This window comes from Malaclemys terrapin, chromosome 2 (genome assembly GCF_027887155.1).
Source record: "Malaclemys terrapin pileata isolate rMalTer1 chromosome 2, rMalTer1.hap1, whole genome shotgun sequence".
NCBI classification, from domain to species: Eukaryota; Metazoa; Chordata; order Testudines; family Emydidae; genus Malaclemys; species Malaclemys terrapin.
Window position 1 is genome coordinate 38,322,073 of NC_071506.1, and position 24,709 is coordinate 38,346,781.

The 24,709-nt window shown below is 40.3% G+C and overlaps 1 protein-coding gene across 1 annotated transcript in view; it reads right to left on the reverse strand.

Moving 5' to 3' along the window:
- Positions 1–24,709, reverse strand: part of SPAG1 (sperm associated antigen 1) — a 71,402-nt gene that overhangs the window by 21,577 nt on the left and 25,116 nt on the right. Inside the window, exons 10-13 of the mRNA XM_054018707.1 lie at positions 21,887–22,049; positions 10,873–11,292; positions 10,363–10,462; positions 6,762–6,914 (exon numbers count right to left, since the gene is read on the reverse strand). Coding sequence (XP_053874682.1) covers positions 6,762–6,914; positions 10,363–10,462; positions 10,873–11,292; positions 21,887–22,049 — 836 coding nt within the window. The remainder of the gene's footprint in view (positions 1–6,761; positions 6,915–10,362; positions 10,463–10,872; positions 11,293–21,886; positions 22,050–24,709) is intronic.

Consider the following 24,709-nt stretch of genomic DNA (forward strand, 5'->3'; position numbering starts at 1 on the left):
GTGTCACAGCTAAATACAAGGTGGAACACACTGTTTACATCAATAGTTAACATATATTTCAAGGGACCATTCAAGGTGAACTGACTCATTAACACCTCTCCAGTCATGGGGTAGGAGGGAAGCTGGGGGCTTTAGTGGGTTATAGATTGTTGTAATAAGCCATAAATCCAGTGACTTTACTCAGTCCATGAGTTTTAGTGTCTAGCAAAAGTTATGAATTTATGCTCCCAGGCTCATCTTTGGAAAGTGTTGTGCAGGTTTCCTTTGAGGGTAAGGCCTGAGAGGTCAGCAATAGAGCGATTGCTTTGTGAAAAGTGTTCACCCACAGTTGATATGATGTTCTTGTCTTTTATCATTTTTCTGTGTGAGTTCATTTGAGTGCATAGTGACAGTCTTGTTTCACCCCCATAGTGGTTATTGGGGCATTCAGTGAACTGGATGAGGTATGTCACATGTTGTGATAGATGGGGAAGGACTCATGGATCTTGAAAGGTGTTTTGTGGGAGATGCTGGTCATTGTAGCAGTGGAGATATGTCTACAGGTTTTACATCTGTTGTTCTGGTAGGGTTGAGTTGGTGTTTCCTGATCTGTGGGGAGCTTGCTCCTGATGCTGAGCTTGGAGAGTTTGGAGGGGTTATTTGAAGGCCAGAAGGAGTTCAGGAAAGATTTCTTTTAGGATGTGGACCCCATCAAGTATGGGGTATAACTGTTTGGAATCCATATGGTGTATCATCACTGTGGGGTAATAAGTGACAACTAGGGGTGTGTGGTTGGAGGGGGTTTTATTTCTATATTGAAGCAGGTTCTCTCCAGTATTTGGGGACCCATTCCATGATGCGATCGACTTCGTTTGGTGAAGGCAGTTTTAAGTGCATTGATGTTTGTATCCTGGACTTTCCTCGGAGCATATTCTGCAGTATCTGAGTGCCTGGCTGTAGATAAGATTGCTTGGTGTGTTTGGGGTATTTTCTGGATCTGTGAGGGTAGGTGTAGCCATCCGTGGGTTTCTTCTATATAGTTGTCTGTAGGGTTCCAGTGCTGAAGGTCATCATGGTGTCTAGGAATTTGATGCTAATGTGGGAGTACTTTAGAAAAAGTATAATCGATGGGTGGGAATGGTTGAAGTTGTGGTGGACATCTATGAGGGAGTCTAGATCATCTGTCCAGAAGATGACAATCATCATGTATCTCAGATATATCATTGGTTGCATGGTGCATCTGTCCAGAAATTCTTCTTCAAGGTGGCCCATGAAGAGAATAGAGAACAGAAAAAGATGACGACGACTCAAGGATTCCAAATCAACCAGAGCCAGTCATTGCAACTAATGGACAGCCAGATGACCAAGTTCTTAGATGTTTGGGTCATGTAATTAAAAACCAGTATGACTGAGAGACATGCAACAGACTGATACATATTGAACTTCAAAAATAGCCTGATAGTGTAAATATTGTATATGGTAGAAATGTAGAACTTAAAAGGGGAAATGTAACAGAACGCTCTTCTGTATTATACTGTTCAGCCACTATGTGGCACTGTGTGTGAAATGTACCTTATTTAAACAAACCCCAGCCATACCTGAGAGAGCATTAAAGGATCTTATGATGAACACATCTGGTATGTATATGCAAGCTCATTCATACTGGCCAGTGAATAGAGACATTGTTGTAATAAACCATAAATCCAATCTGTAACCCACTAAACCACTCCCAGTTTCCCAAAAGACTGGAGAGGTGTTAACAGGCCACTTCACCTTGAATGGTCCCTTGAAACAGGTGTTAACTACTTATCTTAAACAAGCTATTACACCTTGTATTTAGCTGGGACACTCTGACTATATTTCCCAGACCCAGCTTAAAAGTGTGCCTTTCCTACCAACAGAAGTTGGTCCAGTAAAAGATATTGCCTCATCCACCTTGTTTCCTATAAGAGGTTGTAATATATTTTGTGTAATGCAGATTACACAAGAATTGTTGTACTATTTTACAGAATAATACAGACTGAAATGGATGCTGATACATTGATTTGTGTGAGGTACTGTTTTATGTACTACATGTATTTGCTATGGTGATTTATGCAATTTTTTTCAAATTTTAATATTTAAAACAAACATTTGCATCATAAACAAAATACAGGGAGCATTCAGTAATTCCACATCACCTAACTGCTTAATTTCTTTTCAAACTAAAGAACAAAAAAGTGTTTTTCTGTAAACTAACAATAAGTGCCTTTCAATAAGGGATATGTAAGGGTACATGGTGGTGTTGGATCATTGAGCTATAATTTTATTTTAATCTAAGCAAAATATTCTCTCACTCCAACTTGAATGAAGTAGCTCATATAAAATTAGGGGTACTATGCAATTTGAACAGCCCTGACCTTTGCTTTGGTTAACATGGCTTATTTTAGAGTGAAATACGCAGAAGGCAGATCACAGTATTTAGATATTGTTCTGAGTAAAAAGCAGAGTAACTCCACACCAAACCAGGACCCTGCTTTCTCCCTGCTCAGCCTTTCTCCATTTGCGGCTATGTGTGCCCGCAATCAGCACAGAGGGCCTACTCCTATGCCCATTGAAGTCAATGAAAAGACTCCTGCTGACTTCAGTGGACACTGAATCAGGCTCAAAGGGAGCAAGACTGTATTTGTCCCTGGTGCTTATACAGGATGCATGGGCTAGGGAGGTGGCTCCTTGTAACCTGCACCCCATCCAGTCACTCAACTATGCTAGCGACTGTCTTGCACCAAAAATGGTGTTTTACAAGAGAACATTCAGACAGTTATGTTGCAATGTTGGGGTTTACTGGTATTTATCACAAAGATCTATTTTATACATAGGGCTTTACCAAATTCATGTCCATGAAAAATGTGACATGGACTATGTATAAAATCTGGTCTTTTGTGTACTTTTACACTATGCTATAAGCAGTGTTTCTCAAACTGGGGATCCTGACTGAAAACGGGGTTGGCAAGACTAATGTGGGGGATTGCAGTATAGCCACCCCTACTTTTGCGCTGCCTTCAGAGCTGGCCACCCAGCAGCAGGGCAGAAGTAAGAATGGCAATACCATACCATGCCACCCTTACCTCTGTGCTGGTGGCAGAGCTGCCTTCAGAGCTGGGTGTCCGGCCAGATGAAGACGCTCTCCAGCTACCCAGCTCTGAAGGCAGCACAAAAGTAAGGGTGGCAATGCCGCGTTGCCCCGCAATAGCCTTCCGACCCTCTTTTGTGTCAGGACCCCCAGTTTGGGAAACACTTACTTAAAGGCTTTACATGTTTATATTTTGCCGTTTTTAAAATACATATTCATGCTTTGTTATAACCCTGTGAAATTTAAAATTTAAATATCTGAAACTCTGAAATTCAAGATTTTTAAAATGCATTGACTGTGAAATTTATGAAAATGAACCATGACTTTGATAGGGCCATGTTTATACAGTATACTTTTCATACAAAAGTTTGTAATAAATTTCACTAGAAGAACTCTGCAGCTTTTAATAACTGGTATTACAGGAAACATATTGGAATTAGAGTCAGAACGAGAAGTCCATTTAGTGAATGGAAGTGCATACACACAGTCCCCATTGCCATGGCCTATAGATGTCTCACAATAATTAAAAAGGAACAGTAGAAATATCAGTCAATCCAACAGAAAATTAAAAAAAAAAAAAAAAAAAAAAACTAGCCACGGAAACCTGATGGTATGCAGTCAGTAGTAAAATGCCACTGATTAAAAGCCTCACTGAAGCTTGCCAAACCTAGGTTCTGGAACACCATTGCAGGGAACAGTTTCCATAATTAAGGTCCCTCAAATAAGAGTGCTTGCTACCACTCTTGCAGGATAACATATCAGGACACCACAAAAAAAGTCATTCAACATATTCTAGCCAACATGACAAACTCTCTTATTAATGGTGGAACTGCAAAGCAAAAATAAATAAATTGCTCACACTCTTCAATGCTTTCTTTATGATGTATACAGACAATCTCAAAGTTTTATTTTAACAATTCTGCTTGTCTTTTACATGACTAATAATAGGAACCTCAGGACCTGAGCTCCATTTTTGCTTGTAAGATTTTTGCAGGACCTGGTTATTTAGGCCAGCCTTAGAAGATAGCCTGAATAAGATTCCCCTTCACCTACGGGTGAAAGATCAGCAGATTACTCAGCTTCCGGTGATATCACCAATCAGATCCTTCTGAGGATCTTAAAAAGTTTTCCAATAGAAACAGGAAGCCAGGACCTGATATTCCTAATATAAAAGACATGTAGAAAAATATTTTTAAATTACATTTTTGAGGTTATCCCTTTACATCAAAAAGGAACAGGAAAGGTAGAAATGCCATCTTTTTTCCTTTGAAATTCATTTCTTAAACTGTTTCTTTTAAAATTGTTTCTCTTTTTCACTGAAACTGAGTATTTTCTTTATTTGATCAGCTATTTAAATTGAATTTAGAAATGATAAAAATTTTAAAATAAATAAATTGTATTTAAACTTACGCAAGAGGGCTATACTCTAAAAACAAAATCTGAAAGCCAAAAATGAATTACCAGCAAAGGAGGAGAAGGAAGAAGCAGCTGAAATAAGATGATGGGATGCCAGGGAGGAAAGAGTAATGAGTAGTGAAGCTAAAAGCATAAGGAAGGCCTAGAAAGGAAAAAAAGGAAAAATGTTAAGGAAGAAAAAATAGGAAGCTTAAACCCTAAGTAAGTTACAAGAATGTCAATCAGGGGAAATTTCTAAAGTGCCTGTTTATAAATAAAAGATAGTGATACAGGAGGTAAAACCATGCACACCAATTGTTTGACATCTGTAATTTCACCACACCGGGAACTCATCTAGTACCAGATGCAGACACTGATGTACTAGCAAGTTTACTCTGCAGCTAAAGATAACATCCTTTACAGAAAATGTTAACCTAAGATCCCTTCTGGTGTACATACACCTACAGGTAGAAGTTAAACAAAGTTACCGTTCACTTTTCAAGAAGCATAGGAAATAACCTCAATGCTCCATCCTTCCTTTATAAAACAGGTTCTAACGTTGAAGGTTGAATATATGTGGGCTATTGCTCAATGCATACTGGCTTCTCTGTTCTCATACACAATATTTAAAGTAGAAAAAAGCAAATACAGTTTTGTGATTCATAGAATTACTTACTATAAGTTAAAAGAAATGTAAGTATGACAATGTTTGAAGTATCAAGCACAATTCTATACAGTTGTTATAAATATAATTACAGAAATTAATGATCTGCAGTTGGCAGCAAGAATGATGGGGGTTTGAAACTATTAAAAAGGTTAGAAAAATTATATTTCTTAGACTATACACTGTGTAGACAGTGACTATCACTAGTGTTATCTCACCTGGTAACAAACACAAAAGTTAAGAAGGGGAGCAAACTGAAGCCCCACACAAAAAAGTAAAGCCCTTTAAACATAGTTGTAGTTTAAAAAAAAAAAAAAAAAAGACTAAAAATCACTGAGGTTCCAAGTATATACTCTCAGTAACTCCCATATTTAATCTGTCCAGTATTCGAATATCAATAACTATTTTTTTTTCAAAAGCGATGCTACACTCATGAGGTGTATGAAGTACAAATCTTATACTCTGGAAAAATATTGTTACCCAAACACAAGTACAGCTCCCCAGAGTTCCATCTCGCTTTTACTGCTGACAGCTACATGTAGAACATGCTACACATTTTAGTATTTATGAATTTGGTCTTGAATGTAAGGGGCACTTAAGTTGTATGGCAAGAGACTGAGATTCTTTCTCTCTTGTATGCTTCAGTGTTAAATGGATGACCAATGCAGACACTGAAACGAAAGAGTTTGGCAGACCACTAGCTTAGACACCTTTCTGTCAAGAATATTATGTGAAATTATTGTTCTACTCCAGCCAAGATAGCATTTTGTCATCTAATACAAGAATAAAGTTTTGTAGACCCAAGTATTAAGGGCAAAATTCTCATAGAGCCACAGGGAAGATCTCAGCTTTAACATTTTGCTCTCCGCATATACATGCATCTCTCATTGAGGTCACCAGAGTAGAGAGAGGAGAATATTGGGAGTTGATATCTGCCATGCAGAACTTGCAGGAGATTTCTGCCTCAGGTTATAAAATTTAAATCACATAGAAAAGGGTAAAATATCCAGAACAAAACAACAAAACATGAAATTTTGCTGACATGGATTAAGATCAAATTTTTAATATAGTCTCAGGGAAGTGGCACAAGCCACTAATAAGCTACTGTTGACAAGTGGTAGCACAGTGAAACTTAATGGAATGTTGATCTCTGTGCAGGCTAGATGTCAAACATTAGCCTGGCATTTCAGGGATCAGGAGTCCTACAAGTTTCATTTTGCTGCTGTCCTTTCACTGACCAGAACACAGAAGGAATTAAAAAGAAATGGGGAAAGCACAGTACAAGAGAGGAGGAACAATACAGCGTGGGTAATGGACAAATGACAGAACAGTAGAAGAAAAAAGATGGTACATTCACAAGTGCTGAAAGCAAAAGAAAAGTCCACCCTTCAAGTTTACATTCATGGTTTAATTGTAGAGTGAATACAACCAATGGGAAATGATGTTACTGTGAACATAATTAACAACAAACAACTGGTGTTTCTGTATATACTTCTAACTCTGAGGCACATAGAGGAGAGGGAGTAGATAAAGGAAAACAAAATAAAATATAAAATCCTATTTTTCCATTCAGCATCTTATAAGAACACAAAAGTCACAAATTGATGTTACCTATTAACACTGTCATTTGCTGCCTGGATCCCACTGTCTATCTGTAGAACCATTTTATAATCAACATACGCCTGCCGATATCGCTCCATGGACTCGTATGCCATTGCCCGTCGCAGAAGAGGTTTAAGGGAAAATGGATGAAGTTCCAGAGCTCTTGAGAATACAAAAGAAAAAAAGATTACAAGCAGTGCAGAGCTGAAAACAGAATTGTCACATAAACCTAATGAAGCTATCCACTGATATAAAGAACTATACACAGTATGTCCATTATTTCATTTTGGGGTAATGTTGACAAAATAGGAAAGCAGATCTGGAGTGGTTTATTAGCAACTAAAAAAACCCGAAATGGGATTGCAGCCATGTACATGCTAGCATATTTTATTACAATGTATTCAACTTAAATTTGTTAACTCAGTCTGGTAACCTACTTCCTCCACAGTGAACACAATTAAGGCCCACCAGACTTAATAGAATCTTAGTGAGGTTATTCTGCTTAATCTTAATGGGATGATTATTCTGTTTAAGTGGTGCCTAGATCTGTGTGGATCTCAAACATATGCTCGTTCTGTCTGCTTGTTCCTCTAATAGCTTTCAGTTCCTCCGTAGTTGTAAAACATGAAGAAAATATTTAGCAATAATACAAGCAGTACACAACTGCCTGTTGGCTGTGAGCAACTGAGGTTGCCATACAAGGAAAAAACTGACTGTTTTGGCAGGATGTCTCCCAGATAACTGCTGATGTGGTCAGGCAGCAAGCTCAATATCTAGTGCAGCACAACGAGTACTACTTCTAAACTACATGGACTGCTCCAGTGACATGATGGGCTCACAAAAGCACAAAATGCCCACAAAAGCATTATTATTTAAAAAGTGTCTTTTATTAATGGAACAATAGGAGTATTGCGATTTAGAGGATTCTAGGCAGCTAGCTGTTAGGATATGTACTCCTGTATATATCTAAATAATGAAGACAGTTATGTTTAAAAGCTTCCAAGATCTCTTCTACTGCTAAGTACTGTTTAGAATAGCAATTATGCATCACTCCATAGTGCTACTAAGGCTCAACTACTGCTCTTAACTTTCTTTTAACCTTGAGAACACTAACTAATTTTCAGGTTCATAACCCCTAGAAATTTGGTGCAATCTAAAGGGTAGATACAAAGTCAGATGGAAGGGGTGCATTTCTTGGGAACTATCAGCATCTGGGAGGTGATCGTTCCCCTTTATTCGACATTGGTGAGGCCTCATCTGGAATACTGTGTCCAGTTTTGAGCCCCACACTACAAGAAGGATGTGGAAAAATTGGAAAGAGTCCAGCGGAGGGCAACAAAAATGATTAGGGGACTGGAGCACATGACTTATGAGGAGAGGCTGAGGGAACTGGGATTGTTTAGTCTCCAGAAGAGAAGAATGAGGGGAGATTTGATAGCAGCCTTCAACTACCTGAAGGGGGGTTCCAAAGAGGATGGAGCTCGGCTGTTCTCAGCGGTGGCAGATGACAGAACAAGGAGCAATGGTCTCAAGTTGCAGTGGGGGAGGTCCAGGTTGGATATCAGGAAAAACTATTTCACTAGGAGGGTGGTGAAACACTGGAATGCGTTACCTAGGGAGGTGGTGGAGTCTCCTTCCTTGGAGGTTTTTAAGGCCCGGCTTGACAAAGCCCTGGCTGGGATGATTTAGCTGGGAATTGGTCCTGCTTTGAGCAGGGGGTTGGACTAGATGACCTCTTGAGGTCCCTTCCAACTCTGATATTCTATGATTCTATGATTCTAGGTGAAGCTAGCCAGCATGCATTTCCAGGGTATAGCTGGAGGGTAATGTTAATCAGGTGACAGGTTATGCCATAGCAGTAATATGAGGAAGTGGAAGCTCGTATAAGGGAGCTACATCCTGTCTTCCACAGACAAAGGGTAAATTACTCCAAATCAGGGCCCTTATGGGGAAGAGGAGCTAAGAGGATTTCTGGAAGCCTCTCAAGAAACACATATTAGAAGACAAATGTGTAAAAGATTTTGGGTTTTGTTTTTGTTTTTTACATCAAGAATACAAGCTCTATGCCATTGCTGGAGTCAATCATAAATCATTATTAAACTTTATCCATTTCTGTTGTGCTGCCTACAGCAAATCCAGTTGACATATTTTTTTTAATATTGTTTCTATTTCCTGTTCTTCCTAATTTCTATTTGTTGTCTCTGCTCATTGTGGCAGGAACCATACCTCTCTGTCTATATAGAAAGAGTATAGCATATTATGGGTAGTACCATAAATTAATATTATACCGATGACTGATGATGATACAGGTTTCCATTTAGAGAGAATACAAAAACACAGGTTCACAGTATTGTTTTCAACGGCAGAGTTATATTCAAAGAACCAGAACAAGCAATTTATTGCTATAATTTTGTAACTTTATTTGGTCAGTAAACATCTGTTTTTTTCAATTATCTTATATCTTCATTAATTACAACAAAGTTTAAATTATGCAGAGTATTAGAAAGTATATGAAAAAAACTGCTCATTCTAAGAAAACTCCTAAAGCAGATGGTAGACTATATTCAATATGTTAGCAGCTTAATTAATAAAAATTAAAAGCTAAATCTATATTATATCCAGTTATTAATATTTTTATACTCTAGTTGTGTATGTATCACATTCTGGGGTGCAATCCAGACCAGTGAAGAGTTCTGTCACCTCTTATCCTGTAACCCCGTGCCTCACAATACCTTGTTACTATGACTCTCTGCCTGGGACACCCACTGTCAGCAACAAGCATGCACTCATGTCTACATATTGGGCAGCCCTGGTCCAATGCTTTGGATCCTGGAGCTTGCCTGGCAAGGCAACTCCACACTCTCCACGGGTCTGGATTGCACTCCAGAAAGTTACAGCCTTGCATTACAAAAGAGGAAATTTGTTTGGCTCATGAGAGCTCTGATCGCATGGTATCCTGTTTAACCCCTAAAGCCTTACACTCATTAATCACTGCTTATGAAATTCAACAGAAATTTTAGGAAAAACAGTAATACTTAAATGTGGTTTTTTTGGAGGGGGAGATTGAGGGTACCTGACCTTCAGCCAATGGTGCCGTACAACAATGCACCATAAGTAGACAGCAGAATTCTAGCTCAGTTTTTGAACACAATTGTAACTCAGATTGTGAATATGTTGAGTGTACATGCAAAACAATTTCTACTGTAAACATGCTTAAAAATTGTTTCAAACAAGGTTATCAGTCCTAGGGTGAAAAGAGACTACGTATAAATAACTATGGAGCATTCACAAACTGTTCAGTAAAGAGCCTGTTTTCATTTAACGTTAACATTTTGTTCATTTAAGCCTTCAATGCATTTCTATGTACATTTGGGAAGATTTAATTGTCTTTACACATCAACTTATACAATATTCTTAAAATTACCTCTCCCCTAGTAGTGAGTGATTCATAACATATTTTAACAGATAAAGATTCCTGTCAATATGACAAGGAACTAGCCCTTCCTTAGAATGACTCAGTTAAAATAGTATTTTAATAATGAGAAACTGATTAAAATGTTTAATCATCAATAGGAATGTTGTTTCCCTACAAGAAAGAGTGCTGTTTTACCTGTTACAATCTTGAATGCAGTCACTGCAGTTGCCTTCTTTAAGGTAACATGCTGCTCTATTTGAATACAAGATACTTAGATCATCTCGACTTTGTACTCCTAAAATTATATGCAAGTACAATGAAAGTTCATTATTTAAATATCATTGAATTAGAATTAAAAAAAGACTATAGTATATTCTGAGTTACACTGCACTGCTGCAGTTTGCTGATGATGCAAAGCTTCAAGGAGCTTTTGTTTATTCAGTATGTCACCTACAATTCATATAATTATTCTAATACGTAAACATATGCAAACATCGCTGTCACTAAGAATTATCAATCTTTCTATTCATTTCACTCTATTGTACCTTTTGTGACTCATTTTGTAAATTGACTATTATTTATCACAGAGGAATTTACAGCCTGTCAATTTCTGTCAGAAATCTGTGGATAGGCTATGATGGTTAAACTGTGGTTCTTTTAACAATAATAGCGATTCTACTCTTTTCATAAGGTATCACAACTCACCTAAATTGATGACATTTTCAATGGCCTCTGAGTACCTCAGCACAGCCTCTCCAAATTGCCCATTCTTAAATAACTCATTTCCTTCACTTTTCAGTTTTGCTGCAGTAGGAGGAAGCAAATTAGAAATGCTTTTCCCAGCGGATGAAGATTCTGTCCCATGTGAACTGGAAGTCTCCTTCTTCAGATCATTGCTTTCATTCTTTTTTTTACCATTTAGATAACCATTAACTTCACCTTCATGGTCTGGTAAATGTTCAATTGTCTTTTTCTCTGATACGTCTTTTTTTACTCTACTCTCAGTGTATTCACTCTGCTTCTGCGTCTCTGACTTACAGCCATCTCCTTTGCTGGAAAACTTTTTTTGTACATTCCCCATTTCACTTTTAGTTGCAATCTTGCCTCCGAGTAGTACACCAGTTTCTACAAGGAAGTTAATCAGCTAGGTCAGAGTTTGCATCATTGGAAGGAACTATTGTAAAGGCAAAGGAGGGGTGTATACCAAAGTCCACAGCATAAAATACTTCAAGAGTCTTCATTTATAAAAATTGATTTGTCACAGAAAACATTCTCAGAACACAGATTAATTTCTAGTAATAAACAGTTTGCCATACATAGTAAGAATGTAATACTTTCTTGTCAAATCTGTTTTCTCCTTGCTGAAGAACAACTTATAGCCCCCCTTTTCTTACATAATGGAATGGTAGAGAATTTACCTTGAATTTAACCACTTAAATACTGAATGCTAAATAAAAAGCTGATACTTTAATTTACATGAAAATGCAGATTTACAGTTTTTCAATCAGCAAATCAAATTACTTGTCATGTTAGAATTAATACATCAGCACCAAATTAAATTGTTTTACTGATAGTTCATGAGAAAATATTAGAACTATCAAGCGATTAAAAAAATTAATTGCGATTAATTGCACTGTTAATAATAGAATACCATTTAAATATTTTGCATGTTTTCTACAGTTGCAAATATATTGATTTCAATTACAAAACAGAATATAGTGTAGAGTGCTCACTTTATATTTATTTTTTATTACAAATATTTGCACTATAAAAAACAAAAGAAATAGTATTTTTCAATTCACCTAATACAAGTACTTTAGTGCAATTTCTTTATCATGGAAATTGAACTTACAGTTGTAGAATTACGTAGAAAAAATAACTGCACTCAAAAACAAAACAATGTAAAACTTTAGAGCCCACAAGTCCACTCAGTCCTACTTCTTATTCAGCCAATCGCTCAGACAAACAAGCTTGTTTATATTTGCAGGAGATAATGCTGCCCACTTCTTCTTTACAGTGTCACCTGGAAGTGAGAACAGGTGTTCGCATGGCACTGTTGTAGCGGGTGTCGCAAGATATTTACGTGCCAGATGCACTAAAGAATCATATGTCCCTTTATGCTTCGACCACCATTCCAGAGGACATGCATTCATGCTGATGATGGTGTCTGCTCAATAATGACCCAAAGCAATATGGACCAATGCATGTTCATTTTCATCATCTGAGTCAGATGCCATCAGCAAAAGGCTGATTTTCTCTTTTCATGGTTTGGATTCTGTAGTTTCCACATCAGAGTGTTGCTCTTTTAAGACTTCTGAAAGCATGTTCCACATCTCCTCCCTCTCAGATTTTGGAAGGCACTTCAGAGTCTTAAACCTTGGGTCCGGTGCTGTAGCTATCTTTAGAAATCTCACATTGGCACCTTCTTAGCATTTTGTCAAATCTGCTGTGAAAGTGTTCTTAAAATCAAACATGTGTTGAGTCATCATCCGAGACTGCTATAACATAAAATATATGGCAGAATGCAGGTAAAACACAGAGCAGGAGACATACAATTCTCTCCCAAGGAGTTCAGTCACTACTTTAATTAACGCATTATTTTTTTAACAAGCGTCATCAGCATGGAAGCATGTCCTCTTGAATCATGGCCGAAGCACGAAGAGGCATACAAATATTTAGCGTATCTGGCATGTAAATACCTTGCAACACGAGCTACAATAATGCCATGCGAACACCTGTTCTCACTTTCAGGTGACATTGTAAATAAGAAGCAGGCAGCATTATCTCCTGTAAATGTAAACAAACTTGTTTGTCTTAGCAATTGGCTGAACAAGAAGTAGGACTGTGTGGACTCGTAGGCTCTAAAGTTTTACATTGTTTTGTTTTTATAATTATAGGAGATATCCCATCTCCTAGAACTGGAAGGGACCTTGAAAGGTCATTGAGTCCAGCACCCTGCCTTCACTAGCAGGACCAAGTACTGATTTTGCCCCAGATCCCCAACTGGCCCCCTCAAGGACTGAACTCACAACCCTGGGTTTAGTAGGCCAATGCTCAAACCACTGAGCTATCCTTCCCCTTTTGTAACAAAACAAAACAAAAATCTACATTTGTAAATTTCCCTTGCACAATAAATAGATTGCTCTACAGTCCTTATGAGATTAACTGAAAAATACTATTTCTTTTGTTTATCATTTTTACAGTGCAAATATTTGTAATAAAAAAATATAAGGTGAGCACTGTACACTTTGTATTCTGTGTTGTAACTGAAATCAATATATTTGAAAATATAAAAAAATATCCAAAATATTTAATGCATTTCAATTGGTATCCTATTATTGTTTAACAGTGGGATTAAAACTGCAATTAATTGTGATTAATTTTTTTTAATTGTAATTAATCTTTTTGAGTTAATCACATGAATTAACTGCAATTGACAACCCTAGAATATCATAGAATATTAGAGTTCGAAGACACCTCAGGAGGTCATCTAGTCCAATCCCCTGCTCAAAGCAGAACCAACACCAACTAAATCATCCCAGCCAAGGCTTTGTCAAGCCGGGCCTTAAAAACCTCTAAGGATGGAGATTCCACCACCTCCCTAGGTAACCCTAGGTACCCATCCGAAGTCCCCATAAATAACATGGAAAGGAGACATTTTTAATCCGTCTTCTTGTAATATATCAATATAGCTCAATAAAAAGAGGTTTCATATGAAAGGTAAACATAAGGACAAAGCATAGCCTTATATGAGTTCAGATTAAAGACAGACAATAATGAAAATTAACCCTAAAATTAGCTTTAAACAATGTCCAGAAGATAAGAAAAACCACAAAATCATTGTATCAGATGTAACCTTAGACAAATTCTTCATCTATCAGAAGAGCCTATCACCATAGTATGTAGATATTTAATTTTATTCATTACAAAAGGTTTTGGAACACATTGATAAACTAAAGAGTAATAAGTCATTAGGACCAGATGGTACTGACCCAAGAGTTCTGAAGGAACTATGGCCTGGTCTACACTACGACTTTAATTCGGATTTAGCAGCCTTAATTCGAATTAACCCTGCACCCGTCCACACAACGACGCCATTTAATTCGAAATAAAGGGCTCTTTAAATCGATTTCTGTACTCCACCGCGACGAGCGGAGTAGCACCAAAATCGATTTTAGCATTTCGAATTAGGGTTAGTGTGGCCGCAATTCGATGGTATTGGCCTCCGGGAGCTATCCCACAGTGCACCATTGTGACCGCTCTGGACAGCAATCTGAACTCGGATGCACTGGCCAGGTAGACAGGAAAAGCCCCGGGAATATTTGAATTTCATTTCCTGTTTGCCCAGCGTGGAGAGCACAGGTGACCACAGATAGCTCATCAGCACAGGTAACCATGCAGGCCGATAATCGAAAAAGAGCACCAGCATAGACTGTACGGGAGGTACTGGATCTGATCGCTATATGGGGAGAGGATTCAGTGCTAGCAGAACTTCGTTCGAAAAGATGAAATGCCAAAACTTTTGAAAAAATCTCCAAGGGCATGATGGAGAGAGGTCACAATAGGGACTCAGATCAGTGCCGCGTGAAAGTCAAGGAGCTCAGACAAGCCTATCAAAAAACAAAGGAGGCAAACGGTCGCTCCAGGTCAGAGCCGCGGACATGCCGCTTCTACACCGAGCTGCATGCAATTCTAGGGGGGGGCCGCCACCACTACCCCACCTGTGACCGTGGATTCCGGGTCGGGGATAGTCTCATCAGCTACACCTGAGGATTCTGCGGATGGGGAAGAGGAGGAGGAGGAGGAGGAGGACGAGCTTGCAGAGAGCACCCAGCACTCCGTTCTCCCTAACAGCCAGGATCTTTTTCTCAGCCTGACTGAAGTACCCTCCCAACCCAGTATCCAAGACCATGACCCCATGGAAGGGACCTCAGGTGAGTTTACCTTTTAAAATATCAAACTTGTTTTAAAAGCAAGCATTTTTAATGATTACTTTGCCCTGAGGACTTGGGATGCATTTGCGGCCAGTTCAGCTACTGGAAAAGTCTGTTAACGTGTCTGGGGATGGAGCGGAAATCCTGCAGGGACATCACCATGAAGCTCTCCTGGAGGTACCCCAAAAGCCTTGCCACAAGGTTTCTGGGCAGTGCAGCTTTATTCCGTCCTCCATGGTAGGACACTTGACCACGCCATGCTTGCAGCAAGTAATCTGGTATCATTGCCTGACAAAGCCTGGCAGCATATGGTCCCGGTGTTTGCTGGCATTCAAGCAACATCCGTTCTTTATCTTGCAACATCCGTTCTTTATCTTTATCTTGCTGTGTAATCCTCAGGAGAGTGATATCGCTCATGGTAACCTGGTTGAAATACGGGAACTTAATTAAGGGGACAGAGGTGGCCGTTCCTACTGGGCTGTTTGCCTGTGGCTGAAAAGAAATCCTTCCCTGCAGTTAGCCAAGCGCAGGGGGGGAAATTGGCCCTGAGCTTTTCGCGTTTGGCTAGCAGGGATCTTCCCTGTTACCAGCCACGCGGTGGGGGGAGGGGTACAGCGATCATCCAGAGAATTGGATGGGGGGGGGGGGGGTTAGTTTGTTTTCTGCTGCTGCTGAATGTTAACAGAAAAACCGCAGCACTCAACGGGCTTTGCTTGGTATGTGGGAAAGGAGGGCGCAGAAGCCGAAAGACAATGGCTTACCATGGCCGCATGCAAGCCGAATTCTGTTGCCCAGACCTGTGATCTCTAGCAGCAAAGCCACAGGCACTCAGTATTAAGAGGCAAAATGCGACCTTGCACAGAAATCACATGTGCTATGTAATGTGAATAGTGTTGGTCACCGTGAAAAAGTATAAGCATTGTTCTGCAAAATGTATCTTTTTAAAAAATTCTCTCTTTTTTTCCCTCCCTACAGCAGCTGCAAATTCTTCAAGCCTCCCTCCTCCGTCCCGAAGGCTATCACAGATAAGGCGTCGGAGAAAGAAGACGCGAGACGAGATGTTCGCAGAAATCATGGAATCCACCTGCAGTGACAGAGCTCATCTGAATGAGTGGAAGGACACGGTTTCAAAGTATAGGAAAGAAGCCAGTGAACGTGAGGACAGGAGGGACCAACATGAGGACAGTAGGGACCAACGTGAGGACAGGAGAGACGCTCGAGATGAGAGGTGGCGGCAGGAAGATCAGAGGAGGCAGGATGCAACGCTGGGGCTGCTGCGTGAGCAAACAGACATGCTCCGGCGTCTGGTGGAGCTTCAGGAACGGCTGCAGGAAAACAGAGTGCCGCTACAGCCCCTCTCCCCATGTTCCATATCCTCCTCACCCAGACGTGTAAGAACGCGGGGGGGGGAGGGGGGGGGGGCTCCGTACACCTTCCCATTCCACCCCAGTGGACAGCCCAAGCAAAAGGCTGTCATTTTTTTAACCTTTTTTTAGTGGCCTTTTCCTTCCCACCGATCCTCCTCCCAAACCCCACCCGGGTTCCCTCCCTCTTTTTATAATCTATTAATAAAGAATAAATGATTTTTAAATGATAGTGACTTTATTTGGTTTGAAAGCAAGCTGGGGGAAGGGGGAGGGTGGGTTCCTTACAGAGAATGAGTCAATAAAGGGGGCGGGTTTTCATGAAGGAGAAACAAACAGATATTTCACACTGTAGCCTGGCCAGTCATGAAACTGGTTTTCAAAGCTTCTCTGATGCACAGCGCTTCCTGGTGTGCTCTTCTAATCGCCCTGGTGTCTGGCTGCGCGTAATCAGCAGCCAGGCGATTTGCCTCAGCCTCCCACCCCGCCATAAAGGTCTCCCCCTTACTTTCACAGAGATTGTGGAGCACGCAGCAAGCAGAAATAACAATGGGGAGATTGGTTTGGCTGAGGTCTGAGAGAGTCAATAATGAATGCCAGTGACCTTTTAAACGGCCAAATGCACATTCTACCACCATTCTGCACTTGCTCAGCCTGTAGTTGAACAGCTCCTGTCTCCTGTCCAGGCTGCCTGTGTATGGCTTCATGAGCCATGGCATTAAGGGGTAGGCTGGGTCCCCAAGAATAACTATTGGCATTTCAACATCCCCAACGGTTATTTTCTGGTCTGGAAAGTAAGTCCCTTGCTGCAGCCCTTTAAACAGAGTAGTGTTCCTGAAGACGCGAGCGTCATGAACCCTTCCCGGCCAGCCCACGTTGATGTTGGTGAAACGTCCCTTGTGATCCACAAGTGCTTGCAGCACCATTGAAAAGTACCCCTTGCGGTTTATGTACTGGGTACCCTGGTGCTCCGGTGCCAAGATAGGGATATGGGTTCCATCTATCGCCCCACCACAGTTAGGGAATCCCATTGCAGCAAAGCCATCCACTATGGCCTGCACATTTCCCAGAGTCACTACCTTTCGTAGCAGCACCTGAGTGATTGCTTTGGCTACTTGCATCACAGCAGCCCCCACAGTAGATTTGCCCACTCCAAATTGATTCCCGACTGACCGGTAGCTGTCTGGCGTTGCAAGCTTCCACAGGGCTATCGCCACGCGCTTCTCAACTGTGAGGGCTGATCTCATCTTGGTATTCTGGCGTTTCAGAGCAGGGGACATCAAGTCACAAAGTTCCATGAAAGTGCCCTTACGCATGCGAAAGTTCCACAGCCACTGGGAATCATCCCACACCTGCAACACTATGCAGTCCCACCAGTCTGTGTTTGTTTCCCTTGCCCAGAATTGGCGTTCCATGGATAGAACCTGCCCCATTAACAACATGATCTCCAAAGCACCGGGGCCCGTGGTTTGACAGAATTCTGTGTCCGTGTCCATGTCCTCATCACGCTTGTCGCTGCGCTGCCGCCACCGCTGCCTCCTCGCCTCGTTTTTCTGGTCCTGGCTCAGCATAAACTCCACGAGAACGTGCGAGGTGTTTTCAATGTTCATGACTGCTGTCTTGAGCTAAGCGGGCTCCATGCTTGCCATGGTATGGAGTCTGCAGTGTTCACCCAGGAAAAAAGGCGCGAAATGGTTGTCTGCCCTCCGTTGCTTTCATGCAGGGAGGGAGGGAGGGGTGAGGCTGTACCCAGAACCACCTGCGACAATGTTTTTTGTCCCATCAGGCACTGGGATCTCAACCCAGAATTCCAATGGGCGCGGGAGACTGCGGGAACTATGGGATAGCTATGGGATAGCTACCCACAGTGCAACGCTCCAGAAATCGACGCTAGCCCCGGTACTTGGACGTACACCGCCAAATTAATGTGCTTAGTGTGGCCGCATACATTCGACTTTATACAATCTGTTTCCCAAATTCGAATTATATAAATTCGGATTAATCCCGTAGTGTAGACATACCCTTAGGGTATGTCTATACTTACCTCCGGGTTCGGCGGTAAGCAATCGATCTTCTGGGATCGATTTATCGCGTCTTGTCTAGACACGATAAATCGATCCCAGAAGTGCTCGCCATCGACACCGGTACTCCTGCTCCGCGAGAAGAGTACGCGGAGTCGACGGGGGAGCCTGCCTGCCGCGTGTGGACCCGTGGTAAGTAACTTGTAGTTCGAACTACGATACTTCGACTTCAGCTACGTTATTCACGTAGCTGAAGTTGTGTATCTTAGTTTGAACTGGGGGGTTAGTGTGGACCAGCCCTCAGATATGAAATTGAAGAACTATTAACTGTAGTCTGTAAACTATCATTTAAATCAGCTTCTGTACCAAATGACTGGAGGATAGCTAATGTGATGCCAATTTTTAAAAAGGGCTCCAGAAGTGATCCTGGCAATTACAGGCCAGTAAGCCTGACTTCAATACCAGGCAAACTGCTTGAAACTATAGTAAAGAACAAAATTGTCAGACACAAAGATGAACATAATTTGTTTGGGAAGAGTCAACATAGTTTTTGTAAAGGGAAATCATGCCTCACCAATATACTAGAATTCTTTGAGGGGGTCAACAAGCATGTGGACAAGGGGGAATCCAGTGGATATAGTGTACTTAGATTTTCAGAAAGCCTTTGACACGGTTTTTCACGAAAGGTTCTTAAGCAAAGTAATCGGTCCTGGGATAACAGGAAAAGTCCTCTCATGGATTGGTATTTAGCTAAAAGATAGGAAACAAAAGATAGGACTAAATGGTCAGTTTTCAGAATGGAGAGAGGTAAACAGTGGTGTCCCCCAGGGGTCTGTATGGGGACCAGTCCTATTCAACATGTTCAGAAATGGAAAGGAAAAGGGGGTAAACAGTGAAGTGGCAAAATTTGCAGATGATGCAAAACTATTCAACATAGTTAAGTCCTATGCAGACTGCGAAGAACTACAAAAGGATCTCACAAAACTGGGCGACTGGTCAACAAAATGGCAGATGAAATTCAGTGTTGATAAATGCAAAGTAATGCACACTGGAAAACATAATCCCAATTATACATATAAAATGATGGGGGCTAAATTAGCTGTTACCACTCAAGAAAGAGATCTTGGAGTCATTGTGGATAGCTCTCTGAAAACATCCACTCAATGTGCAGCGGCAGTCAAAAAAGCGAACAGAATGTTGGGAATCAATAAGAAAGGGATAGATAATAAGATGGAAAATATATTGCCTCTATATAAATCCATGGTATGCCCACATCTTGAATATTGCATGCAGATATGATCACCCCAATCTCAAAAATTGGAATTGGAAAAGGTTCAGAAAAGGGCAACAAAAATGATTAGGGGTGTGAACGGTTTCCATATGAGGAGCAATTAATAAGACTGGGACTTTTCAGCTTGGAAAAGAGACGACTAAGGGGGGATATGAGGTCTATAAAATCATGACTGGTGTGGAGAAAGTAAATAAGGAAGTGTTATTTATTCTCTCATATAAAACAAGAACTAGGGGTCACCAAATGTTCTGTTCTGTTTATTCCCTCTGGGGCACCTGGCATTGGCCACTGTTGGAAGACAGGATACTGGGCTAGACAGACTTTTGGTCTGACCTAGTATGGTGGTTCTTATATAACTGAAATTTTGACCCTTGAAAATATCAATAAGGCAACTGTACCCTCTAATAATTTTGTATGCCTTGGTACCATCAGCCTAGATGCTGGGTTTTCCTTTTATCTTAACTGACATGCAGAGGTGCCCAATGATCCCACAAGAATTTTTCATGCCCTCATATTTTTAAGTATTGATTCCCGATTGTGCAAACTAGTCAATATTTCAGAAGATTATATGAAAATACAGAATCTATAATGCCCAAGTTGTTCCTGACTTAATTTTTTTTTAAATTACCTAATCAAACAAGACAGGACTTGAGTAATCAAGCTATAGAAGAGATCATTTTATTTGTCATCAGCCCAGACCTAGAGCATTCTATGTACTCTCTAATAAGAAGAGAGGAAAATACCAATTCTTAAATCTGATGCAGGAATCCAGGCAGTAGGGAATTGGGAAGATTCTATGCAGAAGATCTACAGTAAAGCAGAAAGAGACAGAGAGTAGCTTTGGGATAATTCTTTTCCCCTTGTTCAAATGAAGTTTCTTGTCAGCATCAGAAGAAAGTGACTCTGGGATTCTTTACCACAGGCATATAACACCTGGCAGAGGAGACAGGAACAAAGATACCAACCTTCAAGAGCTTGGTGAACACCCAAGGTGCCACATGCAAAGCAAAAGCAGGAATAACAGATGAGCTAGAATAGCAGATACTTCATATCAATTGTATGCAGTGTTGTTTAACCATGTTGGTTGGTTCCAAGATATTAGAGAGACAAGGTGGATGAAGTAATATCTTTTATTTGACCAACTTCTGTTGGTGAGCTTATCTCTCTCACCAACAGAAGCTGGTCCAATAAAAGATATTACCGCATCCACTTTGTCTCTCTTTTATATCAACTGTTATTTTCAGACTGTGGAAGACAATATTCTGAGGATGAAGAGCACAGAATCAGTTCTGAGGAAAGATTGTAGCATTTGGGGTCACCTTGAGAAATCTAATCCTACACAAATGACAGCCTGTGTACTAGCCATGGGAATGGAGACAATTGCAGTCTTTCCTCCTAAACTGCACTAAGGAAGAGCTATTATTAACATTTATATGGTAGTAGTGCTTAAAGGCCATAACCAAGTTGGACCCCACTGTGCTAGGCAAGGTACAAACAAATAATAAATTACAGTCCCTGTGCCAGTTTATAATCTAAAAAAGACAAGATACAATAGGTGGATGAGATGAACAAATTCACTGGAATGGGGGAGACAAAAAAAATAAATGTACTGGGTACCAAAGTGAGTGAATGAGGGCTAAATGACCTGCTACAAGACATTACCATGTAACCCTTTTAACTTTGCCTATTATTCTAATCTCTAACAGGAAAGCAACAAGTTCTCATAGTAAAATACTTGTGAGAAGGATCTCTAAAAAAGACTCAGATTGAGCAGAGAGAGAATTCAGACATGGCATAAAGGCCTAAAAGGGGAGGGTATGGAGATGCACCATAAGATTTAACTGGAGGGCTGTGTCCTTCTCAGTTATCAAGGACCCAGTAGTCCAGGCTAATGGAAAGCGATACTGGAAGTAAATGGGATAACAATCCTCAAAAGAGTGGGAAAAATAAATTAAAAAGTGGTTCTATGACCTTGGGTGCCACTGCAAAGTTAGGGGGGGAAAAAACTGGGCTAAAGATTCAGTGAGAGTTGGACATTCACACTGCTTAAAACCTTCAAATTGCCAAGATCGATATCCCAGGTAACAATTACATAGACAAACATATTACTTTTATCTCCACTGCCACTTTCATGTTCTTCTCCATTTCCTCCTCTTTCTTCATCACCATCCGACTCCTCGATATCTTGAATAACTATTCTTTTTCCTTTGGTGTGAGTCTCAGATACAGGCTCTAAATCTTTCAGCTTCTGCTCAATATCTGACAGATTTTTCTGCAGGATTGCAATAATAGCAATTTTAAAAGTCTTTAAAAATTAGCATTTAGATAGTGCTCTACCTTTGCAAAACTCTTTCCATTGTCTAAATGATGCCTACAACACACCTCTGAAATAATTACTCAGTATTACCTTAAAAATAAGAAAATAGAGATAGGTTAAATGACTTCAAGACTATATAGTGAGTCAGTTTCAGAACTGGGATTAGGACTAAACTGTTTCTGACTGCCATTCCAATGCTATATCCAATGCCTACTGCATATACATATTATACAAATCCATAGGAACCATTTGTTAATAAATTCTTTGGAACATAGATTGTGTCTATCTACCTCTGTGTGTAGACAGTGCAACACTGACAATGGAACTAACTGGCACAGTCTACAAGGTCATAGACTAACAGATTTAAAGCCTAAAGACAATGGATTACTACACTGGAACTTTAGAAAAGGTCTAAAAATAGTTTAATCAAAATCCACAGTACAGAGAGCCCAATGTCTGCTAGGGACTTCTGTTTTCTTTTCAAATAGTTAAACTAACAGCTAGGATCAACCATAGGAAATGATAATTTCTTGCAGAGTCTAGTAGAAGCACACTGCTGACTGATGAAAAGTAATGCTGGTCTTACAAGAGCTACAATTCTCCCATTTATTTCATTATCATAACCATATGAAAAATACCAGAGGAATTCTAAAGCTGCTAATTTCTGTTTGTAAAAAAGCTTCTAAAAGGCCAGATTTGACATATGTCCTAGAGGTTACAGCTAATTATTAGAATTCAAGAACTTTGTTCCCATTATCAAATAAGTCATTAATTGCATACTCTCAGGCAAGCCACTTAACTTAATTAACCCAATTGTAAAACTTGCTAAAGCAAGACTTCTCTGCAAAGCAAATGCTGCATTTGAGTAGAGCTATCCTGAGTATAGATTTTCTTCAACCTACCATACACATTCTGAGATTACCAGAGGAGAATGCCCCTTTGTGGATTACACCACATTTTTGACTACACACACTTTCTCTACACTAAGTCTCTACTAAAGAAAAGTAAGAGAAAGTGTGTTTTCAAAAGAAAAAACAAAACAAAACACCTTATTCTGCTAAAGAAATGAGTGCAATATCTTATACGCTTTCTAATACTTAATGCTCGTTTAACTTCTGATGTTTAAATGGTGCTGTTAAGCAAAGTAACAATTTTATTTGAAATGATGAACTTGTGATTTACCTGATACCTAAATGACAACTTGAGGTCACCATTACCACACAAACAAAAATAAAATCTAGCAATTTTCTGGCAAACTTTTTGCATTTTCTATCATTTGCCACATTCCTATTTAATCCTAAGAAAACATTACTGTATTACTGTGGAGATTTTTGTGATAGTAACTCCTCACTTAACGTCGTCCCAGTTAACGTTGTTACGTTGCTGATCTATTAGGGAACATACTCCTTTAAAGTTGTGCAATGTTTGCTTATAACATTGTTTTGGGTTGAAACTAGGGTGGGCTGGCAGCCCCTCTATTAGCTCCCCTCCACACACACACCCAGAGCCTCCCGCCCGCAGCCTCCACAGATCAGCGCCTCCCCCATCCTGAATGTGGTGAAACAGCTGTTTCGCTGTGTTCAGGAGGCACGGGGGGGAGAAGGGGGAGAAGCACTGCTCCGCGGGGCCCACCAGTGGGTGGGAGGCACGGGGGGTGGAGTGGAGCTGATAGGGGGGCTGCTGGACCACCCTGGTTCCAAGTCCCCACCCGCTAGCTACGACGGACTGCTCTTCCAGAGAATCCCGCAAGTAGTGGACAAAGTACCGTACTAGCAGGCAATGAAAAAAATTTCCCTGGAACCCAACCCCCGCATTTACATTAATTCTTACGGGAAAATTGGATTCGCTTAACATCATTTCGCTTAGTCGCATTTTTCAAGAACACAACTACAACATTAAACGAGGAGTTACTGTAATGAGATTGAGGCACAACAGAACCTTGCTAATTTGCACTGATGGTTAGTCACGACACTCAAGCCAACAGCCTCCTGGTATACACAAGAAGGCTGCAGGCTGGGCCTTGACAGTGAAGGAACTTCAGTCCTTGAGCAAACTTCCTACCCTGGTCCAACAAAACCCTTTGTTTGTTGACTTTAAGGGCATACTGGAAAGGACATTCTATTCTTCGGCCCTTTGGAGACAAGGGTGGTTAACTGTTATGAATTTATTCTGTAAGTTTTATGTTTTCATAGTGTGTGTGGATTTAGGGCCTGATCCTGTGAGGCTGCAAAGTAGCCTGGTGCATTCCTCACCCATGAAAGTCAATGGGAGTTGACAGTGCTCAACACATCTCCAGAGATGCTCAGAACCTTATTGGATGATCAGAACATTAAAGCCTATAAAAATAACTGGAAACTCCTTATTTTGGGAAATTAATAAGTAAAATTAAACAAGGAGATATGAAATCTTAGTAACATCAGATCTAGCCACAGTTGTTTCTACCAAATCTTTGCTGAGAAGAGGAGGAAGACTGCCATTGTGTGTGTGTGAAATACAGAGAAAGCAGAACAGTAAAGTGTGAATTACTGAGGTTTAATTTTAACTGTTATTGATAATTCCTAGTAAAATGTAAATATTAATAATGGTAAGGAGACAAGATAACAAGCTTTAGTTTT